Source organism: Gymnoscopelus microlampas, assembly GCF_963454915.1.
Source record: "Gymnoscopelus microlampas genome assembly, chromosome: 14".
Taxonomy (NCBI): domain Eukaryota; kingdom Metazoa; phylum Chordata; class Actinopteri; order Myctophiformes; family Myctophidae; genus Gymnoscopelus; species Gymnoscopelus microlampas.
Window position 1 is genome coordinate 2,392,039 of NC_139951.1, and position 26,460 is coordinate 2,418,498.

The 26,460-nt window shown below is 42.6% G+C and overlaps 1 protein-coding gene across 1 annotated transcript; it reads left to right on the forward strand.

Moving 5' to 3' along the window:
• Positions 1 to 7,329: 7,329 nt before the first annotated feature.
• On the forward strand, positions 7,330 to 26,183 carry LOC311059603 (GTPase IMAP family member 7-like; the record flags this gene model as incomplete). The annotated part of the gene is made up of 4 exons (XM_084077607.1): positions 7,330 to 7,687; positions 9,078 to 9,196; positions 24,948 to 25,668; positions 26,068 to 26,183. The coding sequence occupies 4 exons, from the start codon at positions 7,330 to 7,332 to the stop codon at positions 26,181 to 26,183; spliced, it is 1,314 nt and encodes a 437-aa protein (XP_083933733.1).
• Between the last annotated feature and the right edge of the window lie 277 nt (positions 26,184 to 26,460).

The following is a 26,460-nucleotide window of genomic DNA, read 5'->3' on the forward strand; positions in this document are numbered from 1 at the left end:
ATTTTAATATCTTGGTATAAGGATAATTCCTTTTGACAGGTCGTTCATGAAAGTCCTTGCGGTCTTGTTTCCAATGAGAACCTGTGAGCAATTAGGGATTAAGAGTCTTTATCAGGAACAATTTTCATTTCATCGACACATATGCTGGCCTGGCCTGGAATCGAACCTGGGGCAACCAGGGCCTCTAGCTCCCTAGGCGGGCTCACTAACCACTCAGCTATGGCCGCCCCTATATTGTTGCATGATATATTGTGACATCCTTACCTTACATGCTGGTTGTGTGGACATCTCTAGGCCGGCCTAGGATCCCTATCAAATTAAATGAATGTCTCTTCACATCTTGTACTCACCCTCCTTGATTGTATTGTTAGTTATATGTAAGTTTTGCTACAACAGCAACACAACAGCCATGTGGTATCAGAGGTAGAGTTTATGTACATCTCCATGGACCACTGGAATAATGTTTTCACACATATAGAATAATATTATTAGCCTGTATTCAGGGCATGATCATACCTCCAGACGTGATGCATCTGGGAGGCGATCGAATCGACTAATTCCAAAACAAATTTACACCCACCCAATTTACCAAATCATTTAAAAGTAGGGCCAGAGTGAAAAAATAAAAACCTTTAATTCACTGCTACTTAATAAGTGACACATTTGACCTCATAGCAGCAGTGATATCAGAATGAAATAGCAGTGCAAAGTCCCTGATAGACTTTATTGACTAGCAATCGTTTCAGGTCAGGAACATTCTGTTAATGTTTCATCTTATTTTACTGCACCTGACACTTTACCTGTTGGACACTGAATCCTGATCTGACTTTATTTGAAATGTTTATTATTTTGTTTGGTCTTGGACTCTGTCTTGTGGCTGCATGGTTTTATGAGCAGACGATACAGCAAATCCCTAACAACCAGGGTCAGCTCTAGACTTCGTTAATTGGGGGGTCAGTAATAAATGATTGGTCACCAAGTAGTCCAACCTGGACATTAAGCATGGCAGTGATTCCATCTGCAAAAGTCAAATGGAATCTTCCTTCGGACTGACATAGAATACAAACTGTGGCCAACAGAGGTGACATATTTTCTATTTAAATGTAAAGCTACAATGTAGATGGCATGTTCAGATGTCTTAATTATTAAAAACCCACGTCCACCCCCTCCCTCTATAAAAGGACACTTTTATTAATGCCCATTTCATTAATTGACAGTTAATTATATATTCAGCTATCTAATATGTAATATTAAATGGAATCTAAAGCTAACCCTTAACTATTATTATTACTACTAGTGCAGGCCCAAACCCAAACACACACAAAGCCAACAATCTGTCAACACACACACACACACACACACACACACACACACACACACACACACACACACACACACACACACACACACACACACACACACACACACACACACACACACACACACACACACACACACACACACACACACACACACACACACACACAAACTTACTGCGGTGGGACTGGTAGATGTTTAATTTTATTTATTTGAGATGAAACCACTCTGGTTTGGTTATGTTAGCACTTGCTTTCCAGCTGTTCAAATATGTTAATTGTATTTCATTATTTTCCACCTTTATTTTACTTTTCTGCTTATGATTATAATAACCCTATTTACTTATGTCAGATCCTTGAAATAGGAGTGTGTTGAAGACACAGCTAGTGTTTACTGTGCATTTTCTCCACAGTAAGGGAGTGAGAGTAGCTGTCAGCTTGGTTTCCCTCAAGTTCCCTGATAAAACACTTCAGGTTGGCCCTGACTTATTCAATCCTGAAGCCCTGCTCTTTATCTCTGTTCAGTGCACTTTAGTCTGAATGACTACATGATAACAACCACAGCAATGTGACAACAGAACACATTTTCATGTGAATATCCTCCCTTAAGCCAATTTTAATATAGGATACTGAACAGCAAATAGCAGGCGACGCGCTGTGAGCGAGAAGATCCGCTATTTTCACTATTGATTCTGGTAAATCATTGCATTTTGGGGAAAATGTGTAATTATTTACACTGAAAATATAATTTGTAATTTCTACTTTTGAATACAGAAGTATTTTTAAAAGCAAGTATTCTAGTACTTTAACTCAAGATACAAATTTGACCAGGAGTATGAGTACTCGGTCCACCACTGTTAATTATTGTCGAATGTGTGATATAACAGTAATGACAACAAAACAATAATAGCGAATTATTGTGACTTACTGTATGTTACTGTTTTACAGTTCAAACAACAGCTGTAGACAGGATGTCCAGTGGAACCTCAGCTTCCATCAGAGGTGAGTTATATTAAAACACATGAAACCAACAAACTGATACTGGTTCAGTCACATCTGTGATCTTTATGAATATTATATTCATGTTTCCAACCAGGGAAGAGCAGCGACCCGGCAGAGCTGAGAATTGTTCTGATCGGGGGAAGACATGGAGGTGGACCCAGTGGAAAGAGTTCAGTAGGAAACATCATCCTGGGCAGAGATGTTTTTAAAACAAAAATATTAACATCTAAGAGTGTCGTGAGACAAGAGGAAGTGTTAGGGAGACAGGTCACTGTGGTAGACACTCCAGGATGGATGTCTTATCATCCCCTAGATCTGACCCCAAAACTGACTCAGTTAGAAATCCAACAGAGTGTGAATCTGTGTCGTCCAGGACCCCATGTCTTTGCCCTAGTGATGAGACTGGACATCCCACATGTAGGAACAGGGATGTCAGCAGAGGAGCATGTGAGATTTCTCCTCAGTGACATAGTGTGGAAACACACTATTGTGGTGTTCACTGTAGCTGATAAAAACAACATGAGACCTGATCTCATTAGATCTAACCTTCAATTAAGTTACCTTACAGAGAAATGTGAAGGCCGCTTCCATGTTCTTAACATTAGCGACAAAGGAGATGGTAGTCAGGTCACAGAGCTGTTGCAGAAGGTAGATCAGATGGTGACTAGTAATGGTTGTCACTATGAGACAGAAGAACACGTCTCAGAGGAACTGAAGGAGATGGAGAGAACTATCAGAAGAAGAGCAGAACAAAGGACGGCAGACACTCAGAAACAAACAGCTGGACTTCCAAAAGAAATTGGTATGTTTTGTTTTACTTTGAGAAAGAATACTGTATTACTTTTCACCAGGAGGTTCATGCGTCCGTCTGTCTGTCTGTCTGTCTGTCTGTCTGTCTGTCTGTCTGTCTGTCTGTCCGTCTGTCTCATAAACCATTAGGCAGATGAGTGTCATATTTCTTTTTCACAATGTCATCAAGCCAAGGTCAATAACAACTACAAGCAGTACAGTATGTTGTTTTTGTGAATTCATAATTGTAGGACAATCGTTCCTCCAGGCTATGGGATAGGCACCCTGAGACGGACTAGCCAATCAGGGGGCTACATGTCTGGTTTTTGAGATCCACAATACCAACAATCCAAATATAATTTGGTCAAATACAATGTTGTTTAACTTCCTCTTATGAAGGACTCACACAGTGAAAATCAACACTTAAAGTTCAAATCACTGCCTTTGATTGACTGTTCATACAAACATAATTGGTATAAAAAAATGAATAGGGATCTTCATGCAAAAAAAATAAAAACATCTACCGTTCTTGAGACAGATTTTTCAAATCTCCCACTTAGGAGTGCAACAATGAATCCTTGGCTTACTGGCAGTGTTCACAAGAATGTTGGAGCTGATCAGTCGGTTTGTGAGATTAGCCACACACACACACACACACACACACACACACACACACACACACACACACACACACACACACACACACACACACACACACACACACACACACACACACACACACACACACACACATATTGTAGATGTATTGTGCCACTGTTACTTGACTTTACATCACTGTACTCTACTGAACACACTTTATTGTTCATTACGGGGCCAGAGCTCAGCTCTGGACCTGTTTTATTATTGGCAGTATTCTGTCACTTCTTCTTCTTCTTCTTCTTCTTCTTCTTCTTCTTCTTCTTCTTCTTCTTCTTCTTCTTCTTCTTCTTCTTCTTCTTCTGCCACTTTTCGCAGTTCTGGCTGAACCGTGCAGTCGCTTTTTACGAAACTCGGCCATATGGTAGATGGTCATGAAAAACGATCAAGAAATAATTCTCACAATCTTTCGTCCAAAGGTGGCGCTATAGCACTCAATTGAAAACTTTGAACAGGTACAACTCATGCCCTGTTTGACCTAGAGCCATGAAACTTGGATACACATATGCGTCTCCTCATGCTGAACAACTTTCACCCTCTGACTTTTGACCTCTGACCTTTAGATCTCCCACCATTTTGAATGATATGAAAAACAGTCATTGGCTCCTAATTTCTGCATTTTTTCACTTAGAAAAAATCCACTCCTATCGTTTTGTCGGCAGAGGTCCAAAGTTCAAGTGTTAAACGTTTCGTGCAGATTGCTCAAAAATCCCATGTATCCATAGGTTTTAACTATTGCAGTTTTATGACAATTATTCATCTGCCCCTAACACATACATGCAGACTCACATGTCTTTGAAACTTTGCAGAAATGTACAGGGTCATTCCAAATATCAATGAAACCAATCTTACTCCAATTGGCCAAAGGGGGGCGTTATAGAATTTTTTTTTTAATGCAAACTTTAAACAGGCATAAGTCATGCCTCGTTTGGCCGAAAGTCGTGAAACTTGCTTACACTTGTGCCTTGACTCATGAGGAACACATGTATCGCTTTGACCAGTAAGCTCCGCCCTTAGATTGTCCGCAATTTTGAGCAGTTTGAAAAATACTTGTTTTTGGCAGTTCTGGCTTAACCGTGCATACGCTTTTTACGAAACTCGGCCATATGGTAGATGCTCATGAAAAACTACCAAGAAATAATTCTCACACTCATTCGTCAAAGGGTGGCGCTATAGCACTCAATTGAAAGTGCCAACTTTGAACAGGTACAACTCATGCCCTGTTTGACCTACAACCATGAAACTCCGATACACACATGCGTCTCTTCATGCCCGACAACTTTCGTGGTCTGACTTTTGACCTCTGACCTTTAGATCTCCCACCATTTTGAATTATATGAAAAACAGCCATTGGCTCATAACTTCTGCATTTTTTCACTTATGGAAAATCTGCCGCTTTTGTTTTGTCGGCAAAGGTCCTAAGTTCATGTGTAAAATGTTTCGTGCAGATTACTCAAAAATCCCAGGAGGAAATAGATTTTAACTATTGCAGTTTTATGAAAATTATTCATCTGCCCCTAACACATACATGCAAGACTCACATTTCTTTGAAACGTTGCAGTAATGTAGAGAGTCATTCCAAATATCACTGAAACCAATCTCACTCCAATTGGCCAAAGGGGGGGCGCTATAGCAATTTTTTGAAAATGCAAACTTTAAACAGGCAAAAGTCATGCCTCGTTTGGCCGAAAGTCGTGAAACTTGCTTACACTTGTGCCTTGACTCATGAGGAACACATGTATCGCTTTGACCAGTAAGCTCCACCCTTAGATTGTCCGCAATTTTGAGCAGTTTGAAAAACACTTAAACCCAGGATTTTTCAGCTATATTTGCGTGAAACTGTATCATCTGTGTCATCTCCTTTTTCACAGTTCCTTGTCCGTTGGTCCAATGGCGTCTCCCTTAAATGAGTGCCTCACAATCTCAAGGTCGCCAGTTCAAGCCGCACTTGGTTTAAGTTGAATTGCAAACAACATGACTGTATCAATGAATACATGTGCAAATGGTAAAGATAACCTGAAATGCTTATTTGAGAGTACGTTTTTTCAATGTATGACATACTTCATTCTGAAAATAGCCGATCTACAATCTCAAAACTTTTCAGATAGCAACGTGTTTCTGAGCTTGTAGATCGGCTGCTTTCACTGTTTTCGGTTGCGAGGAGACATACAATTTCTCTATTGGTAAATGGTTTGTGAACGAGTGATCTTAGTGTTGGCTTGGTTCATGACAGAAGGCAAGAGTGTATGATCTTCAACAGACAACATCAGCCTGGACAAAGCTATAGCACTATAGGTAGTGTTGCAGCCTATTAGTCCGAAGGTTGAGAGTTCGATTCCTGTTAATGGCAATAGGGTGAGATGTCCAATCAATCCATTCTGTTTCCATCTCTCTCTCATCAATCTATTCCGTTTCCATCTCTCTCTCTCTCTCTCTCTCCAGTTTCCATGTCTCTCTCTCTCTCGCTCTCTCTCTCTCTCTCTCTCGCTCTCTCCAGTTTCCATGTCTCTCTCCCTCTCTCTCTCTCAACAGTTTCCATTACTCTCTCTCTCTCTCTCTCTCTCTCTCTCTCACTGGCCCCGTATTATTGCTGCTTGCAGCTATATTTTAACTTGTATATATGTGATTATTAGATATTAAGAACAACATATAATTACCTGGACATTGTTGCTTTGTTCCTTGACCACATTAAGGCTATTTTGAGCATTTCATTAGAAACAGAGGCAGCTCCACGGATCATGTTCAACTCAGATTTGGCTCAACAAAGGGAATGAACTCTTTCACATGCTATTCAACAAAAAAATGTGCCCTAAAGATAAAAACTGCCCTAAAGATACACCTTCAGGAGGCTGCAATTCGAAAATGGCGCCTGTCTAAGTATTAACCTAATCTTTCCAGTTTAGTAGAACTTGTATTGTGAATTTGTACTTCCATGTACTGTTGTTCTCATGTCTTACTAAATAAAGTCCATCAATCAATCAATCAATCAATCATTATAGGCGAATCCCCCGCAAAAAAAACTAAACAAAAACAAAACATTTAAACACATTTAAAAAAAAAAAATGAAAACAGCAGATCTACAAGCTCACACTGTGTCATATCACATAGTGAGCTTGTAGATCTGCCATTTAAACTATTTGTTGTTAAAACAGCACAATGGAAACGGATAATTATTTCTTCAGTGTTTAAAAAAAGGTGTAAAAGTAATTAATGTTTTCTCTGACAGGACTGACTGACCTCAGGATTGTGTTGTTGGGAAGGGAGGGGTCTGGGAAGAGTTCAGCAGGTAACACCATTCTGACAGGAAGTGGTTTTAAAGTTAGTCAGAGAGGTCAGAGGTCAGTGCAGTGTGAGGTGAGACATGGTGAAGTAGCAGGGAGACATGTGACAGTGGTGGACTCACCAGGCTGGCTCTACAACAGTCCACTACAGGACACCTCAGAGATGTACAAACTGGAGATCCAGAACAGTGTGTCTCTCTGTCCTCCTGGACCACATGCTGTTCTTCTGACGGTTCCTCTTCGTGAAGCATTCACCAAAGCAATGAGTAGCAGTAGAGGAACACATGACACTTCAGTCACAGAGAGTGTGGAGTCACACTAGTATACTCTTCACCTATGGAGACCGTCTGGGAGACAGAAGCATTGAGCAGCACATTGAGGCTGAAGGAGAAGACCTCCGCTGGCTTGTTGACAAATGTGGGAACAGGTATCATGTCCTCAACAACCAGAAGAGAGATGACACTCAGGTCACACAGCTTCTGGAGAAGATAGAGGAGATGGTGTCAGGAAACAAAGGTGGACACTATGAAGATGATGGAGATGAGAAGATGTCAGAGAGGAAGAGATACATAGAGGAACATGTCCACACATTCATGACCAAGACACACAGACAAAGATCTGCTCTGAAAGCTCTGTTTGAAGGTGATGTTTATAAAAACATATTAGTGTGTGTGTGTGTGTGTGTGTGTGTGTGTGTGTGTGTGTGTGTGTGTGTGTGTGTGTGTGTGTGTGTGTGTGTGTGTGTGTGTGTGTGTGTGAGCGCGCGCGTGGGCGTGTGCGTGTGCGTGTGCGTGTAATTGTTTGTTTGCCTGTCTCTTCTAATACATTTTTATATCAAGCCATAATGTATATTATCAATATTTTATTTAATATATTGTCTCTGTCGGGCAGGAACCTCGTATCTCAATTTTTTTACTTTTTATGTTTTTTTTTCTTTTCGTAAATGAATACCCTACTTCATCATACAACAACGTCACGCAAAAGTAGCAAAAATAGCAAAAATAGCAGATCTACAAGCTCACATTATTACATTACATTACATTACAGTCATTTAGCAGACGCTTTTATCCAAAGCGACTTACAATAAGTGCAATCAACAAAGGTAGGGAACGAAAGCTACTAATCACCAGAGGTTATAAGTGCATTTTCTGCAATAACAAGCAACCAAGAGCATACCTAGCGCTAAGGTAAAAATGCAATATATCAGCTACCTCACAATGTGTCGCATCGTGACACGTTGTGAGCTTGTAGATCTGCTATGTGTGCTATTTTTGAAACATTTTGAAAGGTAAAGTGAAAGTGGTTAAGTGTGTGTGTGGGTTTTATACATATTGAACAAATGAAAGGTATTAAAAAGAGCTTGTAATTAATAATAACTACATTTTATCCATTGGAACACATGGTTCTTTATTCCATTTCCTGTAAAGTAATGGTTTTGGACATACAAGGTTTACACCCGACGATTCTATATGATAAAAAGCTGCAGTTTAATTTCAACACATTTATATAATTGATCACAAGAATATTCATTAACTTCAAATGATTGATACATTAGTTCTACTGTTCTGTGGTCAGTTTAGTCACTATTATTATACAGTATGTAATAATTCATGTAGATGAATCTATGAATTAAATACTAAATATTTAAATCAGTGTTCAAGATAGGGTAAGTTACATTTCTTTGTTAAAATAAGAGTTAAATAGCTCAGTGTCAATAAGTGTTAACCACTTAAACCCTAAATACTTCATTGATTGGGATCCCCCAGGGGTCTATACTTGGTCCGCTCCTTTCCCCCCAAAATGTATTTGCCGTAAATAGCCGGTCTACAAGCTCACAACGCGTTGCAATGAGTTTTTAGATCTGCTATTTTTGCAGATCAGAATAGGGATGTTAGGGTTCATTTGATCCAGTGCACTAATGTAGAGTGTGTGTGTGTGTGTGTGTGTGTGTGTGTGTGTGTGTGTGTGTGTGTGTGTGTGTGTGTGTGTGTGTGTGTGTGTGTGTGTGTGTGTGTGTGTGTGTGTGTGTCAGGAGAACATCAGAGTCTAGCAGATGTTAGGCTAATGTTGATTGGTGGAAAGCAGGCTGAGAGGAACAGAGCTGGAAACCGCATTCTGCAGCAGTTAGTGTTTACAGAAACTCCATGCAAGGTGAGTAATATGATATGAATGTGATGTTATATTGAATGAGCTCAAAGTAAACAGTAAAGAGATCAAATATAAACATTATCTGATGATAATGTGAAAGTATCTGCTGTCATGAATGTTTGAGACATCATGTGATCAATGAACTGTCAGTGATCAATACACACATGTTAATTTTCAAATAGATTCTCATCATGTCTGTATCTTTCATTTAACCATGTACAGTGCAACTGAGGTCTGTTTTACTTAGACTAGAGGGTTCAGTCTTTATCCTCTTTTACAGTTTAGAGTACTGATGATCAGTGAAGCAGAGAGAAAGATTAATAAAGAGAGGTAGACAATGAATGTGTATGGGGAGAGAGAGAGAGAGAGAGAGAGAGAGAGAGAGAGAGAGAGAGAGAGATTTTAGATTTTTAACCAAAACTTTATTTAACAAAAGCTTGACTTAACAATCATTTTGCAAAGAAACAGAACACAGAAGTTCTAGAAAATAAAAAAACGAAACAAAACATCACATCATTTCCAATGAGAAAATAAGTTGATCCTCTATTACAGAACACAACACATCATCATAGGTCCAAATCATACTGAATTGGTCAAAATCCTTCATTGCCTTATAAAACTTAAAGTCAATCATTATTCTCGCTTTCACCATCCTATTAAACAGCAACTCTACATCAACATCCACTGCGTCATCAATCTTCCTCTTTCTACTAACGTAGATGGCCATCTTTGCCTGTCCTAAAATAAAATTCAAAAGCTGAGATTTCTGTTTTGTAATCAATCTATACTTGAAACCCAGGATGAACATATGCTTAGAAAACACCTCTCCCACCCTACAAAACAACCTCTCCAGCAACAAGAACAAAGGCACCAGGCGTTTACACTCCAAAAAACAGTGGAACACAGTCTCTCTGAAAGGACAAAACGGACACATGTCAGTAACATCCTGATTCAAAACAGAAATAAAAGCATTGACAGCAACTATCCCATGTAAAACTCTCCACTGTAAGTCAGCTACTTTTTTTGTTAATGGTGGCTTGTAAACACTCCTCCACTCAGGTTTGACATCTACCCCCAAGTGCAGAAGACCCCTCCAAGGTGTATCGACCCTATTGTGCAATCTTTCCTTATTTAAACATTTGACCATCATTTCATAGAGTGCTTTACCTTTTGCCTCAGACAAATCTAAAAAAATATAGCTTTTGTCATCAATGAAAACCCCAGCACAGTTACCAAAGTCTGGGCAGATACCAAGACATGGAAAGGAATCATCTCTGTGAGGCCTGAACAGACCCTTGCCATATCCTTCCAGCATTAGGCTTTCATGACCGGTTAGACAGTGTTTCCAGTGTTCGAGCATTTTGTTAATGCTCACAGACCGCACTCCCAGCTCAGATGCTAGAGCAGCCGCATCATCCAACTTAGATCCAGCGATATTCACCACAGATCCCAAGGTTAAGATCCCAGCCCTACGAAACACTTCCGCAACTGCTGAACCTGCCCAGCAGGGGGTGCCTAAACGCTCTCCATGCACCACAGGTTCCTGTAACAGCCAGAACAGAGAATTATCTTCCCCTAGCCTCTCCTTCACCAGCAACTTCCATATGGTGAAGATTCCACGGTAGAACATTGGCAAGCTCTTGAAGATCATAGTTTTAAAATCCATTAGAAATAGTCATTCAGTCCCAGACCATTGAAACGTTGAAGAATAACATGGGCAAGTGGTCTCCATACCAAGTCTTCAGGTCCATACAACAGTCTCTGAACAAACTGCAGGCGGAACGCAGCACCTCTACTAGGCAAATGTATTAGTCGTTGTCCTCCCTCTTCCTTTGGCAGGAAAAGAACAGCCTGTGGAATCCAGTGCAGTTTATCCCAAAAAAATTCAACTAGTAAAGCCTGAATTTTCGAAAGCAATTTTGGAGGGGGGTCCACACAACTTAACCTATGCCACAAAGAGGAGGACACCAGATTATTAATTATAAGTGTCCTACCTCTGTATGACATGCTTGGCAAAAGCCATTTCCACCTTTTGAGCCTACCTTCTATTTTTTCTATAACATTCTCCCAGTTCTTATTTAGCATGGAGTCTTCACCCAAAAAAACACCTAAATATTTGATGCCTCCTTTTCTCCATGTTAACCCTTCTGGTAGTCTTAAATTGACTTCTCCCACCATTACAGCCTCACTTTTGTTCCAGTTAACTTTTGCTGAGGAAAGCTTATTGAAAAGATGTATATTCTTCTCTAAACAATCAATGTCACTCTGCTTGTTTAATGTGACAATTACATCGTCAGCATATGCAGACATTTTAACTGGTGAAAGACAACCAGGGAAAAAAACACCTGAAAGTTCTTTCCTCAGTTTGTGAAGCATTGGTTCTATGGCGAGAGAATACAGCATCCCTGAAAGTGAGCAACCTTGCCGTACCCCCCGCTTTACCTCAAAAGGCGCAGCCAAGCCACCATTAATTTTTAGTATACTCGCAATGTCACCATACAAAACCTTAATCTTGGCGATAAATCCAGGGTTGAAACCAAAAGCACCTAGGGTCTGCCACAGATACTTTAGTTCAACTCTGTCAAACGCCTTAAGTTGGTCTATGGAAATAAGACCAGTATCCAAGCCAAATGAGCTGGAGATGTCCAAAACATGCCTAATTAAAGTGATATTGTCACTTATTAACCTGCCAGGCACACAGTAAGTCTGATCAACATGAATGACCTCGCTCATCACCTCTCTCAGTCTAGAGGCTAAAGCCTTGGAAAAGATCTTATAGTCCCCACACAGCAAAGAGACCGGTCTCCAGTTTTTTAGTTCTTGTAGATCCCCCTTTTTGGGAGCAGGGTAATAACTGCTCTCCTGCAGCTCAGCGGCAACTGTCCTTTGCCCAAACTGTCCTGAAACACTTCCAGCAAATCTTCACCAATCACTGGCCAGAAAGATTTATAAAAGTCAACAGGTAGTCCATCAATGCCTGGCGCTTTGCCATTTCCAAGGCTCATGAGGGCAGTATACAGTTCATTTAGCGACAGTTCTCTGTTCAATACAGCATTATCATGATCGCCCACCTGAGGAAGTCCCTCAAAAAAGATTCAGCCAGCTCTTCATCCTCCACATACTCCTCTCTAAACAGCTCTTTGTAGAAGGAGGTGGCAAATCTTCAAATCTCAGAGGTTCCAGTGATCGTACATCCATTTTCAGACCTATATATATATAGAGGTATATATAGATATATAGAGGTATATATATAGAGATATAGAGGAGTGAATGACCTTTTTTTTTTTACCATTTTTTCGCTCCAATCCAAAGAAAAACTGTGAAGGGGCATCCATACTGTATGAGATGCATTCATGAACCTGGAACGAACCAGAGCTCCCTGTGCTGTGAAGCCCAACAGGTTAGCTAACGCAGATTTTTTAGATTTCAGAGCTTCAATATGCTCCTGATTACCAGTAGAATTCACAACATTCTGTAATTCTACCACTTCAATCTCTAGGTCCTGAAGAGACCTGGTAATGTACTTGGTGACATTGCGCGTATACTGCTGACAAAATTGTTTTATCTGGGCCTTACCATTGTCCCACCATTGCTGCACAGAAGAATAATTTAATTTATTCTCCCTATGTAAGGCCCATAAAAATTCAAAAGCCTCTTTAAAGGAGTTATCCTGTAAGAGACCAGTGTTAAAGTGCCAATAAGCACTGTGAACCTTAACATTCTGGATGTAACAAGAACACTGAACAAAACAATGATCAGAGAAACCCACAGGAAAAATTCTACAGTCTTTAAAGATACCAAAATGTTTTTCAAAACAATAAAAACGATCGAGCCTAGCCAAAGACAAAACATTGTCCTTCGCATGACTCCATGTGTATTGCCTATCATTTCTATGAAAACCTCTCCACACATCTTTCGAGAGACAGCGAGATCCCAATGTGGCGGTGGCGGGCGCCATGGCGGCTGCCGCGTCCGCCAGATCCTCCGCCCAAAGCGCCACGACCGCCAGTCGCGGTGGCGGCCGCCGTGGCATCGCCAGGCCCCGCCATAACCGCCCAAAGCGCCGCGAGCGCCGCGAGCGCCACGGCGGGTGGCGGCCGCCACAACCGGCGTGGCAACCGCCCAAAGCACCGCGAGCGCCACGGCGGGTGGCGGCCGCCGCGAGCGCCACGGCGGGTGGTGGCCGCCGCGAGCGCAACGGCGGGTGGTGGCCGCCGCGAGCGCAACGGCGGGTGGCGGCCGCCACAACCGCCGTGGCAACCGCCCAAAGCGCTGCGAGCGCCACGGCGGGTGGCGGCCGCCGCGAGCGCCACGGCGGGTGGTGGCCGCCACAACCGCCGTGGCAACCGCCCAAAGCGCCGCGAGCGCCACGTAGGGTCCGCCATAACCGCCCAAAGCGCCGCGAGCGCCACGGCGGGTGGCGGCCGCCCGCGAGCTGGCACGAGTGCCAAGCAAGCCTCTGCCAGCCCCTGCAGCCTCTGGTCCCGACCAGACAGAGCAAGCAGTTTTTTCCGTGCGTAATTACGCACGTGTTCTGCTCTCCCCCCCCCCTCTGCACCGATAACTCTTTGCCCAAAATAGCCGATCTCCAAGCTCACACTCCGCGCATATAGTCAATAAGATGGTTATTATTATTCATATTATTATTAGAATGACAAACTGATGCCCCGTTGAAATTATATCAAAACAAATTCATAGTGAGTGTGCTCCAACGGCCTGGTTCTGTCTGTCTGTCTGTCTGTCTGTCTGTGGGTAAGTCTATCTATCTATCTATCTATCTATCTATCTATCTATCTATCTATCTATCTATCTATCTATCTATCTATCTATCTATCTATCTATCTATCTATCTATCTCAAGCTCTTTACCAACAATAGCCGATCTACAAGCTCACAACGCCTCACGCTGCAAGGCGGTCTGTCTGTCTGTCTGTCTGTCTGTCTGTCTGTCTGTAAGTCTATCTATCTATCTATCTATCTATCTATCTATCTATCTATCTATCTATCTATCTGTCAAGAATTACATTTCTCTCTATGAAGCGATACAGTGGCGTTCCCAGGAATTACATTTAGGGCAGGCGAGATTCCCCCCCCCCCCTTCGAAGAGGGGGGGGGGGGGTACTAAGGGGGGGTACTCGGGGGAACAAGTTAACAACAACACTACACTGACTACAAAACAGAAAAACGTTAATAAAAACAATAATAAGTGTATATTCAATGTATGTATTTTTATTAAAAAAAAAACAGCATTACAGAAAAGGCGAACAAGATGTTCTGCGCAAATGATTGACTAATTTCAACATTGCGATCAGCAGCAACAATAATAGCAACATCAAATAGTGTTCAAGCATGTAGTGATGTCTACAACATGAGATGACGGGGCTTGCTGCACTTGAAAATATCTATAACTGAATCATATTTCAGACCTTCAGTTAAATCTCTCTCAAACGCTAGGAGACACAGATTATTTAGGCGAGAGTTTGTCATTGTACTTCTGTGTGTACTTTTTATGCCAGGTGAGTACAGGTGATGGCCCACTGGCCCAGACCCCCACTCCTGGCACTCCTGGCACCCCATGAAGACAAAGGCATACATTTGCATCACTATAGGCGAGGGTCGCTCTGCTGAACGGTAGTGATTGGCTGCCTGCCTGCGTGAATGGACGAGCTCAGTGTGTGTGTGTGTGTGTGTGTGTGTGTGTGTGTGTGTGTGTGTGTGTGTGTGTGTGTGTGTGTGTGTGCAAGGGCGCCGATAACGTGGGTGCCTGGGGGCTAAAGCACCCACTGTGGGTGAGGAGCACCCACTGGGTGCTGGTAAAAAAAAAAAAAAACGAAATAAAGTTACAAAACCCCCCCAAAAAAGTCAATTAACCGACCAAAACCCGCAAACGGGGCGCACATGCACGCGCGCTGCACGTGCGTGCATGTGCGCCTTGTTGGGCACCCGCTAGAGCTTATAAATATCGGCGCCCCTGTGTGTGTGTGTGTGTGTGTGTGTGTGTGTGTGTGTGTGTGTGTGTGTGTGTGTGTGTGTGTGTGTGCGCGAGCGAGCGTGCGTGCGTGCGTGCGATGCGAAGCGTTGAAAGCTTGTAGCCTAGATCTGCTATTTTCACATAGGCTAGGTATAAAATAGGGCTAAAGTGGTTAATGTATGTTTCATAATATCATAATATATATCTGACAAGTAACTAGTAACTAAAGTTTTCAAATAATTGTAGTGGAGTAAAAGTACAATATTTGCCTCTGAGATGTAGTGGAGTAGAAGTCAAAGTATTGGAAATAGCTCAAGTAAAGTACAAATACCTCAAAAGCGTACTTAAGTACAGTACTTAAGTAAATGAGTTAAATTCCATCTGTCTTTATTATTATTATTATTATTATTATTATTATTATTATTATTATTATTATTATTATTATTATTATTATTATTATTATTATTATTATGTCATGCTATTTTATTATTAATATATATTATTATTGCTATACGGAAAGCTACGAGCCAAGTCAAACAGTGTTTAACACCGATATAGAAAATGTACATGGTTGATGAAACATAATTTGTAAATATAGCTGCAAGCAGCGATAATACGGGGCCAGTGAGAGAGAGAGAGAGACAGACAGACAGTAATGGAAAATGGAGAGAGAGAGAGAGAGAGACATGGAAACTGGAGAGAGAGAGAGAGAGAGAGAGAGAGAGAGAGAGAGAGAAACGGAATAGATTGGAGAGAGAGAGAGAGAGAGAGACATGGAAATGGAATAGATTGAAGAGGGACATGGAAACGGAATAGATTGATGAGAGAGAGAGAGATGGAAACAGAATGGATTGATTGGACATCTCAACCTATTGCCATTAACAGGAATCGAACTCTCAACCTTCGGACTAATAGGCTGCAACACTACCTATAGTGCTATAGCTTTGTCCAGGCTGAGGTTGTCTGTTGAAGATTATAAACTCTTGCCTTCTGTCATGAACCAAGCCAACACTAAGATCACTCGTTCACAAACCATTTACCAATAGAGAAATTGTATCTGTGTCTCCTCGAAACCGAAACCAGTGAAAGCGGCCGATCTACAAGCTCACAAAACGTTGGTATCTGAAAAGTTGTGAGATTGTAGATCAGCTACTTTTACAATGAAGTACGTCATACATTGAAAAAACGTACTCTCAAATAAGCATTTCAGGTTATCTTTAGCATTTGCACATGTTTTTTGTAATTCAACTTAAATGAGTCTGATTAAAGTGAGGCTTGAACCGGCAACCTTGTGGTTGTGAGGCTCTCGCTTAAGGGAGAAGCCATTGGACCAACAGGCTAGACCTTTGAAAAAAGAGATAAGACAGATTATACAGTTTCACGCAAATGGCTGAAAAATCCTGGGTTTAAGTGTTTTTCAAACTGCTCAAAATTGTCTATCTCCTCCTGGGATTTTGAGTAATCTGCACGAAACATTTTACACATGAACTTAGGACCTCTGCCGATATAACGATGCGAGCGGATTTTTTTCTAAGTGAAAAAATGCAGAAGTTAGGAGCCAATGACTGTTTTTCATATAATTCAAAATGGTGGGAGATCTAAAGGTCAGAGGTCAAAAGTCAGACCACGAAAGTTGTCGGGCATGAAGAGACGCATGTGTGTATCGAAGTTTCATGGTTGTAAGTCAAACAGGGCATGAGTTGTACCTGTTCAAAGTTGGCACTTTCAATTGAGTGCTATAGCGCCACCCTTTGACGAATGAGTGTGAGAATTATTTCTTGATAGTTTTTCATGAGCATCTACCATATGGCCGAGTTTCGTAAAAAGCGTATGCAGGGTTAAGCCAGAACTGCCAAAAACAAGTATTTTTCAAACTGCTCAAAATTGCGGACAATCTAAGGGCGGAGCTTACTGGTCAAAGCGATACATGTGTTCCTCATGAGTCAAGGCACAAGTGTAAGCAAGTTTCACGACTTTCGGCCAAACGAGGCATGACTTATGCCTGTTTAAAGTTTGCATTTTCAAAAAATTGCTCTAGCGCCCCCCCTTGGCCAATTGGAGTAAGATTGGTTTCAGTGATATTTGGAATGACCCTCAACCTTTCTGCAAAGTTTCAAAGAAATGTGAGTCTGCATGTATGTGTTAGGGGCAGATGAATAATTTTCATAAAACTGCAATAGTTAAAATCTATCTCCTCCTGGGATTTTTGAGCAATCTGCACGAAACGTTTAACACTTGAACTCTGGACCTATGCCGACAACACCTTGGCAGCGGATTTTCCACAAGTGAAAAAATGCAGAAGTTAGGAGCCAATGACTGTTTTTCATATAATTCAAAATGGTGGGAGATCTAAAGGTCAGAGGTCAAAAGTCAGAGTGTGAAAGTTGTTCAGCATGAGGAGACGCATATGTGTATCCAAGTTTCATGGCTGTAGGTCAAACAGGGCATGAGTTGTACCTGTTCAAAGTTGGCATTTTAAATTGAGTGCTATAGCGCCACCTTTGGACGAAAGATTGTGAGAATTATTTCTTGATAATTTTTCATGACCATCTACCATATGGCCGAGTTTCGTAAAAAGCGACTGCACGGTTCAGCCAGAACTGCGAAAAGTGGCAGAAGAAGAAGAAGAAGAAGAAGAAGAAGAAGAAGAAGAAGAAGAAGAAGAAGAAGAAGAAGAAGAAGAAGAAGAAGAAGAAGAAGAAGAAGAAGAAGAAGTGACAGAATACTGCCAATAACAAAACAGGTCCAGAGCTGAGCTCTGGCCCCGTAATTATTGGATTTTTTGGGGGGGGTTTCTTTGAATGTCATACCAATTGCATGATTTTAATTTGTGTTAAGTCCTTGTTATACATAGATTTTTTATTTAGATTTGATAGAGTGTTATTGTGCTAATAATAAAGACAGATGGAATTTAACTCATTTACTTAAGTACTGTACTTAAGTACGCTTTTGAGGTATTTGTACTTTACTTGAGCTATTTCCAATACTTTGACTTCTACTCCACTACATCTCAGAGGCAAATATTGTACTTTTACTCCACTACAATTATTTGAAAACTTTAGTTACTAGTTACTTGTCAGATATATATTATGATATTATGAAACATACATTAACCACTTTAGCCCTATTTTATACCTAGGCTATGTGAAAATAGCAGATCTAGGCTACAAGCTTTCAACGCTTCGCATCGCACGCACGCACGCTCGCGCACACGCGCACACACACACACACACACACACACACACACACACACACACACACACACACACACACACACACACACACACACACACACACACTGAGCTCGTCCATTCACGCAGGCAGGCAGCCAATCACTACCGTTCAGCAGAGCGACCCTCGCCTATAGTGATGCAAATGTATGCCTTTGTCTTCATGGGGTGCCAGGAGTGCCAGGAGTGGGGGTCTGGGCCAGTGGGCCATCACCTGTACTCACCTGGCATAAAAAGTACACACAGAAGTACAATGACAAACTCTCGCCTAAATAATCTGTGTCTCCTAGCGTTTGAGAGAGATTTAACTGAAGGTCTGAAATATGATTCAGTTATAGATATTTTCAAGTGCAGCAAGCCCCGTCATCTCATGTTGTAGACATCACTACATGCTTGAACACTATTTGATGTTGCTATTATTGTTGCTGTTGTAATAGCAATGTTGAAATTAGTCAATCATTTGCGCAGAACATCATGTTCGCCTTTTCTGTAATGCTGTGTTTTTTAGAATAAAAATACATACATTGAATATACACTTATTATTGTTTTTATTAACGTTTTCAGTTTTGTAGTCAGTGTAGTGTTGTTGTTAACTTGTTCCCCCGAGTACCCCCCCTTAGTACCCCCCCCCTCTTCGAAGGGGGGGGGGGGGGGGGGGGGAATCTCGCCTGCCCTAAATGTAATTCCTGGGAACGCCACTGTATCGCTTCATAGAGAGAAATGTAATTCTTGACAGATAGATAGATAGATAGATAGATAGACTTACAGACAGACAGACAGACAGACAGACAGACAGACCGCCTTGCAGCGTGAGGCGTTGTGAGCTTGTAGATCGGCTATTTTTGGTAAAGAGCTTGAGATAGATAGATAGATAGATAGATAGATAGATAGATAGATAGATAGATAGATAGATAGATAGATAGATAGATAGATAGATAGACTTACCCACAGACAGACAGACAGACAGACAGACAGACAGACAGACAGACAGACCGAACCAGGCCGTTGGAGCACACTCACTATGAATTCGTTTTGATATAATTTCAACGGGGCATCAGTTTGTCATTCTAATAATAATATGAATAATAATAACCATCTTATTGACTATGCGCGGAGTGTGAGCTTGGAGATCGTCTATTTTGGGCAAAGAGTTATCGGTGTAGAGGGGGGGGGGGGGGAGCAGAACACGTGCGTAATTACGCGCGGAAAAAACTGCTTGCTCTGTCTGGTCGGGACCAGAGGCTGCAGGGGCTGGCAGAGGCTTGCTTGGCACTCGTGCCAGCTCGCGGCGGCCGCCACCCGCCGTGGCGCTCGCGGCGCTTTGGGCGGTTATGGCGGACCCTACGTGGCGCTCGCGGCGCTTTGGGCAAGATGAATAATTTTCATAAAACTGCAATAGTTAAAATCTATCTCCTCCTGGGATTTTTGAGCAATCTGCACGAAACGTTTAACACTTGAACTCTGGACCTATGCCGACAACACCTTGGCAGCGGATTTTCCACAAGTGAAAAAATGCAGAAGTTAGGAGCCAATGACTGTTTTTCATATAATTCAAAATGGTGGGAGATCTAAAGGTCAGAGGTCAAAAGTCAGAGTGTGAAAGTTGTTCAGCATGAGGAGACGCATATGTGTATCCAAGTTTCATGGCTGTAGGTCAAACAGGGCATGAGTTGTACCTGTTCAAAGTTGGCATTTTAAATTGAGTGCTATAGCGCCACCTTTGGACGAAAGATTGTGAGAATTATTTCTTGATAATTTTTCATGACCATCTACCATATGGCCGAGTTTCGTAAAAAGCGACTGCACGGTTCAGCCAGAACTGCGAAAAGTGGCAGAAGAAGAAGAAGAAGAAGAAGAAGAAGAAGAAGAAGAAGAAGAAGAAGAAGAAGAAGAAGAAGAAGAAGAAGTGACAGAATACTGCCAATAACAAAACAGGTCCAGAGCTGAGCTCTGGCCCCGTAATTATTGGATTTTTTGGGGGGGGTTTCTTTGAATGTCATACCAATTGCATGATTTTAATTTGTGTTAAGTCCTTGTTATACATAGATTTTTTATTTAGATTTGATAGAGTGTTATTGTGCTAATAATAAAGACAGATGGAATTTAACTCATTTACTTAAGTACTGTACTTAAGTACGCTTTTGAGGTATTTGTACTTTACTTGAGCTATTTCCAATACTTTGACTTCTACTCCACTACATCTCAGAGGCAAATATTGTACTTTTACTCCACTACAATTATTTGAAAACTTTAGTTACTAGTTACTTGTCAGATATATATTATGATATTATGAAACATACATTAACCACTTTAGCCCTATTTTATACCTAGGCTATGTGAAAATAGCAGATCTAGGCTACAAGCTTTCAACGCTTCGCATCGCACGCACGCACGCTCGCGCACACGCGCACACACACACACACACACACACACACACACACACACACACACACACACACACACACACACACACACACACACACACACTGAGCTCGTCCATTCACGCAGGCAGGCAGCCAATCACTACCGTTCAGCAGAGCGACCCTCGCCTATAGTGATGCAAATGTATGCCTTTGTCTTCATGGGGTGCCAGGAGTGCCAGGAGTGGGGGTCTGGGCCAGTGGGCCATCACCTGTACTCACCTGGCATAAAAAGTACACACAGAAGTACAATGACAAACTCTCGCCTAAATAATCTGTGTCTCCTAGCGTTTGAGAGAGATTTAACTGAAGGTCTGAAATATGATTCAGTTATAGATATTTTCAAGTGCAGCAAGCCCCGTCATCTCATGTTGTAGACATCACTACATGCTTGAACACTATTTGATGTTGCTATTATTGTTGCTGTTGTAATAGCAATGTTGAAATTAGTCAATCATTTGCGCAGAACATCATGTTCGCCTTTTCTGTAATGCTGTGTTTTTTAGAATAAAAATACATACATTGAATATACACTTATTATTGTTTTTATTAACGTTTTCAGTTTTGTAGTCAGTGTAGTGTTGTTGTTAACTTGTTCCCCCGAGTACCCCCCCTTAGTACCCCCCCCCTCTTCGAAGGGGGGGGGGGGGGGGGGGGGGGGAATCTCGCCTGCCCTAAATGTAATTCCTGGGAACGCCACTGTATCGCTTCATAGAGAGAAATGTAATTCTTGACAGATAGATAGATAGATAGATAGATAGACTTACAGACAGACAGACAGACAGACAGACAGACAGACCGCCTTGCAGCGTGAGGCGTTGTGAGCTTGTAGATCGGCTATTTTTGGTAAAGAGCTTGAGATAGATAGATAGATAGATAGATAGATAGATAGATAGATAGATAGATAGATAGATAGATAGATAGATAGATAGATAGACTTACCCACAGACAGACAGACAGACAGACAGACAGACAGACAGACCGAACCAGGCCGTTGGAGCACACTCACTATGAATTCGTTTTGATATAATTTCAACGGGGCATCAGTTTGTCATTCTAATAATAATATGAATAATAATAACCATCTTATTGACTATGCGCGGAGTGTGAGCTTGGAGATCGTCTATTTTGGGCAAAGAGTTATCGGTGTAGAGGGGGGGGGGGGGGAGCAGAACACGTGCGTAATTACGCGCGGAAAAAACTGCTTGCTCTGTCTGGTCGGGACCAGAGGCTGCAGGGGCTGGCAGAGGCTTGCTTGGCACTCGTGCCAGCTCGCGGCGGCCGCCACCCGCCGTGGCGCTCGCGGCGCTTTGGGCGGTTATGGCGGACCCTACGTGGCGCTCGCGGCGCTTTGGGCGGTTGCCACGGCGGTTGTGGCGGCCGCCACCCGCCGTGGCGCTCGCGGCGCTTTGGGCGGTTGCCACGGCGGTTGTGGCGTCGCCACCCGCCGTGGCGCTCGCGGCGCTTTGGGCGGTTGCCACGGCGGTTGTGGCGGCCGCCACCCGCCGTGGCGCTCGCGGCGCTTTGGGCGGTTATGGCGGGGCCTGGCGATGCCACGGCGGTTGTGGCGGCTGCCCTGGTGCCCGCGGCGTGCGCCGCGGGCACCAGGGCAGCCGCCACCGCGACTGGCGGTCGTGGCGCTTTGGGCGGAGGATCTGGCGGCCGCGGCGGCCGCCATGGCGCCAAAAACAAAAAATCTTCGGTGCAACTCTGAATAACATTACTCAAAATGTCCAAAAATTTCATTCTTTCAATGGCCAAAACTGGAGCGTAAACATAAACAAAAATCATGGTCACCTTTTCATATTGAACTTTCACTTTTAAAATATGACCACACATTACTTCTTCCACCTCAAAAGAATGGGGACTAAAGCCCTTTGAAAAAAGCACTCCAACACCACCCCTATTAGACAGATTGTGACTCAAAATAACCTCTCCAGGCCATTCTTTTTTCCAATCATTTTCATTGTTACTGTCACTATGTGTTTCTTGAATCAAAACAACATCAACGTTTTTTTAGCTCTATCAGCTTAAAAAGAGAAGCCCTTTTCACGTCACTTCTTGCTCCATTAATGTTTAAAGAACCTACTCAAGTCCCCCATCAAAAATAGAGAAATTGACAAAACAAAAACCACACACATACGCAATGTGTGGAAAAACACACCTGTCTTAATCATAATCATCTATAAAAGTAGCCCTAACTTTAGTCACCATTTTCTTAAGCCTATGGACTTCTGGGCCAGTAAAAGACCCTTCCTCCTTTAAAAGCAGCGTTACAGACCTGACAAAACCTTTCAGATCAGGGTAGAAATCTTCAATTTTAACTCCCCTTTGCCCTTTAGTGTCTGACAGAAATGTTCTAATTCTCTCAAGAGGATAGGACACCATTTCAGCCTCCTGTGAAGGTGTCCACTCACAATCCTCTTCAAGCTCTGACAAATCATCTGACAAATTATCCAGTGCTTTCTTGCTCTTAACCTTGCCTCCACTCTGTTCCTTATCATTTGATTTCCTTTTATTGGGCTTATTTGATAGACCTAAATCCTCAAAAATGTACATTTTTTCGGGAACTGAAGAAGCAGGGGGGCCAAAAAACATATTTTGGACAGCTTTTGTTCCTGCTCCTGCAGCTGTCCCTTTAACCACATTGTCATCATGACACTGCTTGCTTTTTTCTTTCTCCCCAATTTTGTTTATCTTTTTGTCTTTTTTCAATGATTTCTCACTGGTCTGTGCTTTTGCATTATTTTCATTAACAATTTTATTTCCATTCTGAGCGTGACCACTTTGCACCCTCTGCTCCTCCTGCACTACTGTCTCTGTTTCAGGTACTGTCTCTGCTGTCTGCGCACCGAGCAAGAAAGGATCAGCCTGCGCTGTATTCTGTGAGTCTGACTCAGACTGCGATGCGTTTTGTGCGTTTGCCTGAGACTGCGGTGCGCACTGTAAACCTGGCTCAGCCTGCGGAGAGTCATGCGCGCTCTCCGCGCCAGACGTGCCAGCGACAGCCTCTCCACTGCTCTCAGCAGCCGGCGGTGGCGCACCAGAGCCGACTCCTTTAGGAGTAGGACAAGAGCGAGTTAAATGCCCTTCAACTCCACAACCAAAGCATTTCATATTATCAGAGGTTGCAAACACTGTGTAGTTAAAACCACCGACTTTGAAACTAAATATCAAATTCAAATCAATCTTTTCTTTCAGGATCATGTAAGCCTGCCTTCTGTGACTCACAACATGTTTTAACTGTGGCGATTAACAACCCAATAAAACCATTTGAACTGGGGTCACTAACTTCCCATAGCGTGACAATTCTTTGGCCAGATCCTCATTTTTAATGAAAGGGGGAGCGTTTGAAATTATGATATTTTTGGCTGGATTCACCAGTGGAAGAACAGGTGTGAATGTATCGCGGACAACAATCCCATTCTCCACAACTTCTCCCACTTTAGCTACATCGTCCACGAATATAACAACACCGCCATTCATGCGAGAGGCAGATTTCACACTTTCACAACCTACAACCTGTCCAAGAGCTAGACTAACCTCCTCCGGGGTGCTCCTTCCATTCCGACATCTCGCCACTCCGACTAGTGGCTTCCGCCACTTCCGCCACTAGAGAGAGAGAGAGAGAGAAAGAGAGAGAGAGAGAGAGAGAGAGAGAGAGAGAGAGAGAGAGAGAGAGAGAGAGAGAGAGAGAGAGAGAGAGAGGAAGACGATATCATATAGGATAGGATAACAGTGTATTAATCATCCAGGGGTACAGTAGGTTCAGGGTATTACATTAGCAAAGAGTAAACGTATAAAGTGTCACATGGTGCTGAGTCCTTCATGACTGTAGGTAGAAATGTAACTGTATACGTCACTAATTATTAGACCACGCCCCGTGGTGAATATTTACAGTATGCTCTACTGTGTACACCTTTCTAGTTAGGTTGTTCCATTATTCCATTACATACAGTTATTGTTATTTTGTTTGTAGTGTTACTGTACTTGGCACTGTTAGACAAAGTGATGAAGAATAATCAATTCAGTGAGTTCATTTCTGACTAGCTTGAGAAAGTAACTCAGATGAGGACAGAATACAATAAATGTTTTGTTTATTATGACTAACATTCAGCAAACCTCATATTCCAGGAGTTTAAAACCCAGACTAAACTGACAGAATGTGTCAGACAACAGGGAAGAGTTGCTGACATAAATGTGAGTGTGGTGATCTGTCCAGACTGGTCGACTACACCTCGATCACAGAAGATCAAAGACGTCCTTCTACACGGTGTGACTCTGTGTTCTCCTGGACCCCATGCTGTCCTGGTGACTGTTGATGTCAGGTCCAGTTTCTCTGAAGCTGACAGGAGATCAGTGGAGGAACACATGGAGCTGCTGGGGGACAGAGTCTGGAGACACACTCTGGTTCTGTTCACAAAGGGATCGTGGCTGGGAGAGAGACGTGTTGAGGAGTACATAGAGTCTGAAGGAGAACCTCTGAGGTGGCTCCTGGAGAAATGTGGCTTCAGATATCATGTTCAACATGGTCTCAAGTGGGACATTTCAGAAGTAAAAGAGCTGATGGTGAAAATAGAAGACATGGTGACGAGGAACAGAGGACACTTTGAGCCTTCAGACTCAAGAGAAGACAGGTCTGTCAGAGACACAGGACACTTCAAGGTGGTAGACAAGCCAACTGTTGAAGAATGGAACAGACGAGAAGAAGAATGGAAGAAGAGAGAGGAAGAGATGATAGAGAGGATGTTGAAGTTTGCAGAGAAGGATCAAGAAGAACCAACCCTGACAGCTGTCAAGAGAAGGAAAAGCATGGATCTAGAGGATGCATGGAGCATGGACTATCCTCCCAGTAGTGAGTATCAATAAACTGCCTGTAACATAATTTGTTATTCTTCATCTGTGTGTGTGTGTGTGTGTGTGTGTGTGTGTGTGTGTGTGTGTGTGTGTGTGTGTGTGTGTGTGTGTGTGTGTGTGTGTGTGTGTGTGTGTGTGTGTGTGTGTGTGTGTGTGTGTGTGTGTGTGCAAAATAACATAGGAATGGATGGGTGCATTGTCATGAAACTTGGAGGGAATGATCAGTAGGCTGCACTGAAGAGATGATATTTTTGATGGAAGAGGTCAAAGGTCAAGATTACATCATGGTTCATACGTGAGGAACAGAGACAAGATGGTGGGCGGGGCTGCAGGCTTTTCACATCCAGGTTTTTATTTTCAATGTAAATGTCTTGATGTCTGTTGTCTTCTGTTGCAGTGAGTGGTGGAACACCATCTGCAGGAAATCTATACCGCTGGGCACCTGCCAAGGTTAGTGATTGGCTGAAGAGACATCCTGGACCAAAGCATCCTCTTCAGGATACGACACCATGAGTGAAGCTCCTACCCAGGCAGACACTGATGTGATGAGTGTGAGAGATGAAGATGTTTCATAGATGAAACTTCATCTGGCTTTGTTTGAGCGTCTATACGAACACCGTGTGTGTTCGGGGGAGGGAAGCCGGGCAGGGAGGATGTATAATTGTCACTGCACATACTCCTATGGGCTGGGGAGGCACCTGTCTGCAGGGAGTGTTGGGTGGGAGGAGCAGGATGGAGGCTCTACGTCCTCCCGGTGGGGGCTCCTCACTGGCAGGTGAGTCAGTAGGAT